Source organism: Gracilinanus agilis, chromosome 3 (assembly GCF_016433145.1).
Source record: "Gracilinanus agilis isolate LMUSP501 chromosome 3, AgileGrace, whole genome shotgun sequence".
Taxonomy (NCBI): domain Eukaryota; kingdom Metazoa; phylum Chordata; class Mammalia; order Didelphimorphia; family Didelphidae; genus Gracilinanus; species Gracilinanus agilis.
This window is the reverse complement of record NC_058132.1, coordinates 101,930,788-101,940,563: the sequence shown is the minus strand read 5'-3', so window position 1 is coordinate 101,940,563 and position 9,776 is coordinate 101,930,788. Positions and strand designations below refer to the sequence as shown.

Here is a 9,776-nt window from a genome sequence, read left to right as displayed (position 1 = left end):
AAAGCTTTTGAATTTGGCAATAATATTTCTAACCAATTTCTTCTCTGGGTCGAATGTAGTGGGTGTTCTATGAATCCTTTCGATGTCTATATTGCCCTCTTGTTGTAGGACTTCAGGGCAATTTTGCTGAATAATTTCTTTTAGTACGGAGTCCAGGTTTCTATTAATTTCTGGTTTTTCTGGAAGGACAATTATTCTCAAATTGTCTCTTCTAGACCGGTTTTCTTGGTCTGTCACTCTCTCATTGAGATATTTCATGTTTCCTTCTATTTTTTCAGTCTTTTGACTTTGTTTTATTTGTTCTTGTTGTCTTGAGAGATCATTAGCTTCCAGTTGCTCAATTCTAGCCTTTAGGGATTGATTTTCGGCTATAATCTTTCGGTTTTCGGCCATAATCTTCTGGTATTCCTTTTCAATCTGGTCATTTCTGGTGTTCAATTTGCTTATCAGTTCATTTGGTTTCTGAGCCTCACTTTCCAGTTGCAAGATTCTACCTTTTAAACTGTTATTTTCTTGCCAGATCTCTTCCATTTTCCTCAAAATCTCAGTTTTGAACTCTTCCATAGCTTGTGAGGAGTTTTCCTTATTTGAGGAGGGTCTGGATGCTTGTTTGTTCTCCTCCTCTGTTTGCTCGGTTGTCTGGATTTTCTCTGTGTAAAAGCTGTTGAGTGTTAAAGACTTCTTTTTCTTGTTATTATTATTATTCTTTCTCTTCTGAACTTCCTGTGACTGAGTAGCCATCATTAGCCCAGCAGCTTCTCAGATTTATCCTCGCGCTCAGTGTCTGTTCGTGGTCTATTGGTTCCTGAGGTCTGAGTTCTGGTTTTTTCCAAGGTCAAGCCCCCTGGTGGACCCCCTTGCTTGATCCTCTGCAGGAGGTTCCTTTACAAGTCTCAGGGCGCTGCTTCCACAGTCGTATACCCGTCTGCACTGGTTCCCCACTCAGGTTTTCAGAGCTTTAGTTCCTGGCTGTGTCTGCCTCCACCCACGCCTGCGCCCAGCGTCCACTCTCTGCTCCCACGCTCAGATTTCGCGTGCGTTTTTTGACTTAATGGGGTCCTAAGTCTTGCTGCTCTCAGGAACAGGTCCTGGAGCTGCTGATGACTCGATGGGTGCCCCAAACTTGCTCTATTTCTTTTTAGCTGGGTTCGAAGCTATAGATGAGTGTGGCGGGGGTGGGGGTGGGGCGGTTGCTCAGCCCGCGATTAAGTGAGAGCCCTTTATAGCCTGGAAATGTCTCGATTCCACGTACCTTCCACGCTGTGCCCTGTTGTGGGGTTCCTCCGTTCGCCTGGACTTGTTTTTATGTCCCCTTGAGGAGTTTTGTGTGTTTTGGTCAGGAGAGGTTAAGAGCTGCTTCTTACTCTGCCGCCATCTTAACCCGGAAGCTAAAATTTTTTAAAGATGGAAAAAAATGTGCCGCGTGCTCTATAGAGGTTAAGCATGATTAATAAGAAAAGTTCATTGTTATTTGACAATTAGGAGGTTACTGGTAACTCTGGAGGGAGAAAGTTGAGATGACTAGTGTATCAGAAGCTGGATGATAACAAACTAAGGGTAGAAGAGAGGATGAAGAAAGTAAAACTGTGACTAATAGACTGTCTTTCTGAGAACTTTGGACTATGCTTCTATAAAGAAACCTGAAGCTGGAATCAGAAGATGAGTTTTTATGCTATCTTTGCTGTTTACTACCTGTATGATCTTGGACAAGACACTTCATCTCTTCAGGCCTCAGTTCCCTCATTTTCAGAATGACAATGTTGGATCCGATGATCTCTAGGGTACCATTTTGGCTGCAAATCATATGATCTTGTAATTATACCAGTTTGTGAAATTTCTAATAGGGCATTGTCTTTGGAGTTGCCCTGGGTCACATAGGAATGGGGTGTCAAGTTAAGAGTTTTGTTTTTTTAAAAGATAGGGAAGAGCAGACTGAATTTACAGCTAGAGAGAAATGAGTAGGTGGATAGGGATAGTTTGAAAATGAAGGCCCTTGTTTTGTTCTCTCCAATGTCTGTATACTGACCACATTTTCTGGAATTATTCCCTCCAGGATTACTTTCATCATCCTCATCTACTTACTTAACAAACATTATAAGGTTTGTTAAATACTAGTTCTAAAGCACCGTGCCAAGATTAGGAGAAAGAAACAAAAAAATAAATAAATAAGACATTGTTCCTGATCTCAATAACAGTTAATCAGTCAATAAACATTTGTTAAGCTCCTACTATGTACAAGGCAATATATTGGAGGGGAAGAAGGTGAGATGAAATATGAGAAAATGGATATGCTAATTAACTTAATTTGCTTAACTGTGTAGATGATGAAGCTGTGTGATACTGGCTCCAATTATGTAGGACCCAGAGTGACTTGGAGAAGCTGACAATCCCTAAGAGAATGACTGTGAATAAACCTAGATGAAGTAACCATGGAAACATGGGGTGGGATACTTAGCTACCTGTGGGTCTCACTTTCTGCTGAGCTGACTATCCCTTTCTGTAAACCTTGGGCCTTAACTACTGGACACTTGGCCTTGAGACACCATGAGTCACTGTATTGCTGAAACCTTGGGACTGAGTCACTTTATGCTTACTCATCTTGCTGTCTTGTGCCAAACATATATACCAAAGAGTCTTTGTCCCCCCCCTTTGCACTTAAGAATCTGTCACTTCTGTTCCTGGGAGCTCTCTGCTCATATCATCCCAGGCCCCTCCCTGAATCTGCCCCTTCTGGCCCCTTCTCTAATCTTAATTTGCTAGGAAATTATTTAATCTGTTCTTTTCTGCTTTGGAGAGGAGCTCCTTGGCAAAAGGCAGATGAGTTCCACATATATGTATGCCTTTGCTTAATAAAGATTATCTTGATTTTTAAAGACCTTGTGTCTCTTAGTTTTCTTCTTATTCTGGGAAAGTGGTATGGAAGTCTTAAGGATTCTGTGTTTGTCTCAGTGCCCCAGCCCTGTTTGCTTCCCTTTGGAGGAAAGAGTCCCAAGTCTTATAGAGTTTGTGCCTCAGTTTACATATGCAATACAAATTAGAATGTAAAAAAGTGTATTGGAGCACAAAGTCAACAAGCATTCATTAAGCATCTTCATTGTGACAGACACTAGATCATATTGTTGTATCTAAATCGAAATACAAAAAACTGATACAATATCTATTTCCAGGAAGCTTGCATTCTAATGAATGAGGAAAGAGGTCTGGAGGAATGTTTATAATTTTATGGTACCTAAGGGCAACTTAGGGATAGCTAGGTGGCTCAGTAGATAGAGCACCAGGCCTGCAGTCTGGAACACCTGGGTTCAAATCTGACCTCAGACACTTACTATATGTATAACCCTGGGCAAATTATTTAACCTTGTTTGCTTCAGTTTCCTAATTTGTAAAATGAGTTGGAGAAGAAAATGACAAACCACTCTAGTATCTTTGCCAAGAAAACTCCAAATGAGTTCATAAAGAATCAGACATGACTGAAAAGAAACTGTAGTTGCTAGGTAGCCCAGTAAATAATACTAGGTCTGAAGTTAAGAGCACCTGAATTCAAATCTAACCTTAAGCATTTACTAGCTATGTGACCCTGGGCAAGTCACTTAATTTCTGTTTGCCTTAGTTTCTTCAAATGTAAAATGGATATAATAATTACACTAACCTCCCAGGGTTCTTGTGAAAATTAAATGAGATAATATTTATAAAATGCATAGCAGAATGCTGCCACATTGATGGTGCCTGACAAATCCTTGTTTCCTTCCTTCCTTATAATTTACACTAAATGTTTCTTGAATATACAAAACACTTTCATGTCCATTATCTTAATTGATGCTTTGAAAACTCGGTGAGATAAGGTTACCTTTATTATCTCCATTTTGCAGATAAGGAAACTGAAATTTATTTGCTCATGACCAAAGAGCTAGGAACTACCAAAGTGCAGCACCAAGACAAAGCATTTTTGTGTCTTGGGCAAAGTCTGAAGGTTGAGCTCCTTTTACATATTATCTTCTTACATTAAAATATAAGACTCTTCAATGTAGAGATTATTTTTCTTTTTGCTTGTATTTGAATCCTCATTGCTTAACTTAGTGCTTGGCACCTGGTAAGCACCTATTAAATCTTCATTGCCTTCCCTTTTCTGAATATTCTGAAAATTTAATAATATCTGAGATTCTACTTCATACCTATCAGATTGGCAAAAATGACAAAAAAAGGAAAATGGCAGGTGTTGGAAGGGTGGTGGGGAAATAGGCAATTAATGTGCTGTTGGTGATGTTCCTTGTTATAGGAATTGTGGTAAATAATTTGGAACTATATCCCTGAAGTCACTAGACTATGCATATCATTAGATCCATCAATATCACTAGGTTTACTCTCAAAGATTTCAAAGAAAGAAGGAAAGGGCTCAAGCATGCAAAATATTAATAGTAGCTCTTTTTTGTAGTGGCAAAAAAGGGAAAGTAAAGGGATGCCCATTAGTTATAGAAGAGCTGAATAAATTATGATTCATATGAATATAACGGAATAGTATTTTGTTTCAAGAAATGATGAAGGGGATAAAATCTGAGAAGACTTGTGAATTGTTACAGTGAAGTTAAAAGAACCAAGGGAACAATTTATATAACACTATTGTAAAGACACATAATTTTGAAAGTCTTAAGAGCTCAAATCAAGGATATGACTAGTCATGGTTTAAGAGAACCAAGGATGATGCATGTAACTCATTGCCTGACAGAAAGTGATGGATACCTAATGCAGCGTGAGACATGCAATTTTGGACATGACCATTATTGAAATTTGGTGCAATGGATAGAGTGCAAGGCTTGGAGTCAAGAAGACCTAAGTTCAAATAAAGTTTCAGACACTCACTAGCTATGTGACCTTGGGTAAGTGACTGGATTTTTGCTTGCCTCAGTTTCCTCAGGAATAAATTGGGGATAATAACCTACTTCCCAGGATTATTGTGAGGATCAACTGAGATAACTGTAAATCTCTTAGCATATAATAGGCACTGTTGAAATGTTAGCTATTAGTAGTAGAATTAATATTATTAGTTAGTTGGTCTAGCCCCAAATCAGTAAGATTTATTTTCAAATTCACTCTCAGACACACACTAATTCTGTGATCCTTGGTAAGTCACTTAACCTATTTGTCTCAGTTTCCTCAACTGTAAAATGGAGATAAAAATCCTTACATCCCTGGGCTGATATGAGGACCAAATGAGATAATTATAAAGTGCTTAGCATAGTGTCTGGCACATGGTAGGTGCTATATAAATGCTACTTATTATTTACTATAATAATATTAAAATAAGTGTTTTGTTTTTCCTTTATATTTTTTTAAAACCTTTACCTTCCATCTTAGAATTGATACTATGCATTGGTTCTAAGGTAGAAAAGCGGCATGGCCTAGGCAAGAGGGTTAACAGGTCACAAGCTTCTTTTTCTTTTTTAATGGGAGGTGGGAGGGAGAGAAATAATTTTGTTAAATGGAAATAAATTAAATTTAGGAAAAATTTTAAAGATGCAACTAAAAAAAGAAAAGAAATCACTTTAAAATATTCTTTAATTACATTCTGAGAAACAGGGGGAAAGTGCTCCCTCTAAACTCTGACCTACAAGGTATCCCTAACAAATTTTGGTTGAAATGATTGGAAGTGAAGGGGAGAACACCCTTTCCCGATTGTCCAATCCTTTTGCCAAGATTGAATGATTGACAAATAGGTTCCTTCTACGCCAGCCACCCAGGAGACGTCCAATCCTTCTCTCTGGCCCTGGTCCAACCTCTCTTCAGCTATAGGGGTGGAAGCTGGGCCACGCTGCTGCGTCGTGACGTCACCACCGACGTTGGCGTGGCGATGTGACGCCGCGGCAGCGGAGGCATGCAGAGGGCTTGAGGAATCTGAAGGGAGATAATTTTAACTTTCCCTCGGCTCCAGGCAACTTGCTGGGGTTCCTGGTGACTTGTCAGCAGACCCCTTTCTTTCTTTTTCACTTTCCGGGCGGGGGAGGGCGGGGTTGGAGTGCAGTTCGTGCGTCCAGACTGTGTGCTGGAGGACTGGCCCGTGAGGGAGTCTTGGAGTGTGGGTAGCCGGAATGGGAACCCCGAGCGGCCTCAGGGCTCACTTGAGCCAGTGACCGGCTAGAAGAGGGAAATGAAAGGCCTTTTTACCATGTGGGCTGCCCGAGCCCTGCTCCCCAGGACCTTACGCGCCTACTGCACCTCTGTCCCTTGCCCTAGGCCCACACAGCCCCCCAAAGTGAGCATCCGGGATGCCCTTGTGAGCCAGAACCCAAATGGGGAGAATGTTAAAGTGCAGGTTGGTGAAAGTGTTTTCATTCTGCTGTTCTAGCCCCCTGCTTGTTTTCCTGGCGCAGCCCCTCCAGTTGGACCTATCCTCAAAAGGCATAAACCAGGTTGTGTGCGAGAATTATATGGGTTCCCATTTTCTTTGTCTTGTATTTCATTAATATTCACAAACCTGTGTTGGTTAAATAGGGGGAAAAAGGAAACCCATACACAGTTTTTTCTTTTCAATAAAACATTGATAGTTTATGCATATGTATGTTATAGAAATATAGAGCGCTTAAAACAACCCCGTACCCTAACCTTTCGCCATTTCTTTTGTCTTAATAATCTATATGCTATTGCCACTTATGACTGATATCCCATCCCTTGTAACAAGTACACAGATGAACAAAGTCAATACAGGGTTATATGGGAAAACTGTATACCTCATTTGCACCCATACTTGACCACCCCTCAGATTCTTCCTCCTCATTTCAATTAATGTTTTCAGATTGTTTATAAAACAGACCCAAAAAGTGGAATTGTGCAGTGGCTAAGGGGGTGTTAGTGAGGTTTGGGGAGAGGGAAAGAACATGAAACATGTAAATATGGGAAAATATTAAAAATAAAAATTAAAAAAACAGATCCAAAGCTTAATTGTTATAAGTTGTAAGGTCAAACTAGACTTTCATAGTATTAAAGGACAAAGATATGGATCAGATGAACTTCTTTCAAAAATTCCCTTACCTGGTTCTAGGACAACATAGTTTTCAGCAGATTTGTTATTGTTTAAAAAGAAGTGAATTCAATTGGCAATCATTGAATCAGAATTCTTGGTCTCATATGCCAAGAGGCATGATTCACCCATCCCTGTCTTATGTTTCCATAGGTTTCATATTTCTTCAAAGATCAAAATTTAAAAAATTTTTATTCATTTATGAGCATGCTGTAACATCTAGTGAAGTTTAGCTATACTTTTTTATGCTTATTCATTTTAGATTTATGAAAACATTCATAGTTTTGCAGAGAATTTAGGGTTTTTGCACTCCTAATCCTTTTGGGTAGTATATGAGTTGAAAAAGCTATTTGGCTTTTTATCTGTTTTTACATAGGTTAGAATATACTTCTATCTCACTTTTTGTCTCTTAGACTCTTTTAATTCTTTCAAGGCCCAAATCAAATGCTATTTTCTATAGAAAGTGTTTCCTGAACTTCTTGGTTTCTGTTCTTTCCTCCCTCATATAATATCTTGAGTTTGCTTCTATGCAGAAATGTTTTCTCTTTTCAGTAGAAGTTCAGCTCTTTCATGGCAGTGACTATTTTTCCTTTAGTCTTTAAATCCCCAACAAATGTCTTGTATAATAATTGCTCTAAAAATGCTTGTGAAATTGTTAAATTTGAGTGGCATTTTTTTATGTACCTGATTTTATTTTTAAAATATTCTTTGAGCTCACATTCAAAATCATTTTTTACTTCTCCTTCAGGGCTGGGTTCGCTCAGTTCGATCCCAGAAGGAAGTTTTATTCCTCCATATAAATGATGGATCTTCTTTGGAACATTTGCAGATTGTAGCAGACCCAAGTTTAGGCAGTTGGTGAGTGAAAAATTGTTTTGTGCCTTGAACTTTGTTTAATGACATTTTAATGAACTTTTTCATGAGATTTGAAAATGAATTACTTTCTTTATAGAACTGTGAGGTTTGAAGAGCAGTGTAATATGACAATTTGTAGTGTTGATACCTTCTTACCTACTCTCAGGACTGAAAGTGGACCATATTGTGTTGGAATTATGTGCCTAGGGCTATTTGAGGAATTGAACTGATACTGAAAAATTAATTTAGTTGAATTTATTGGCAATCATTCTAATGCCAAGTAAGGAAAATTGATATTGAATTATATTATTTATTCATAATATTTCTATGTGAAATAATTTTCCCCTTTGCCTCCCAAGATCAGGCTGGCTAAAATAGCCTGCTTCCAAACTAATATTCCTAATTTTATGTCTGTCCCACACCCCCAATCAAACTGGGCTGGGACCTTTTGTCTTTTAAGACTTTGAAAAGATTAAAGGTAAGCTGATCAGCCATGTTGAACTTTAACCCATGGCTAGAAAAAGGGTATGCTGGTATTTTCCTTGTTTAGGCAAAGACCCACCTCCCCAGTAGTAAAGTACTGAGGGAGGAGGAGTCAAGGTCTCTAAGTCCACCTCCTCTTTCAAATATCCACCAATGGGTATTGCCAGGGAAGGACCAAGGGATGAACTGTCACGCTTCCTTTTAAAGGAGAGAGTCAGGACTCACTCAGGGTCTTTCCATTAGGAGGCTAGTGAAAGATCCATTCTTTGTTAGCAGATACATCTGGGAATAAAGAAGTTTATCCTTGGGGAAATGGCCTCATTCTTTATTGGTTAAAATTCAGACAATACACAACAACAGCAAGTTTCATAATTTACGTAGTTTGAAGGATTCGTTATACTTTGGATTGCTTTACTTTTACATATTATACTTTCATAATATAGTTAATTGTAGAAATAGTGGAAATTTATATCATGCTTTAAAGATTGGAGAGCACTTTACATATTCTCATTTGAGTCTTGTAACTACTTTATAAGATACATACCATAGGTGGTATTAGCATCCTGTTACAGTTGACGAAACTGTGAAATTACGTGTTACCACAGGTTACATAGGTTAGAGGTGGAATATAAACATAGTTTTCTCCCTGACTCCAAACCCAGTACACTTACTGTACTCTACTAGATTGTAAATTCTTAGGAAAGAGACTATATCATAATCATTTTTGTTTGCCCGACACATAGAAGCAGTTAAAAAGATGAAATGAATTAAATGAGCTGTTGCATTAGATTATTGCACTTAGAACTGGAAGGGTATATTAAAGGTCATCTGAAGGTGAGAAAATTTAAATGGCTTAACATAATCATTCAGTAATAACATATTAAGCATTTATGTGCCTAGCCCTGTGTTAAACACTAAGGATGAAAAAAAAGAAAGCAAAAATAGTCCCTTCCTTGAAGGGGCTAACTGTCCAATGGGGATGACAGGATAGAGACAACTGTGTACATACAAAATATATACACAGTATATTGGAGGTAATCAATAGGAGGAAGGTACCCACTTTAGGGAGCATCAAGAAAGGCTTCTTACAGTAGGGTGAGATTTTAACTGATACTTGAAGGAAGCCAAGAAATGGAGAATGAAGAGGGAGACCATGGCAAGTAGTAAGAACAGGAAATCAATAGCAGCTCATTTATTCATTTATTTGGTTATTCAGTCATTTATTTATTTGTTTGTTTGTTTATTTGTTGCTGGTTTAGGTAAAAATATTTTTTTTCTTTTTTAAAAAATTTCATTTTTTAGAAAAATTTTTCCATGGTTACATGATTCATGTTCTTACTCTCCCCTCCAGCCCCCCAACAACCCCCCCCCCATAGCATACATGCATTTATACTGGTTTCTTCATGTGTCATCGATCAAGACCTAT

At 38.4% G+C, this 9,776-nt stretch overlaps 1 protein-coding gene across 1 annotated transcript in view; it reads left to right on the top strand.

The window, feature by feature from the left end:
• Positions 1–5,894: 5,894 nt before the first annotated feature.
• Positions 5,895–9,776, top strand: part of NARS2 (asparaginyl-tRNA synthetase 2, mitochondrial) — a 170,117-nt gene continuing 166,235 nt past the window's right edge. The window contains exons 1-2 of the mRNA XM_044668187.1: positions 5,895–6,307; positions 7,761–7,870. Coding sequence (XP_044524122.1) covers positions 6,143–6,307; positions 7,761–7,870 — 275 coding nt within the window. The 5' untranslated portion in view covers positions 5,895–6,142. The remainder of the gene's footprint in view (positions 6,308–7,760; positions 7,871–9,776) is intronic.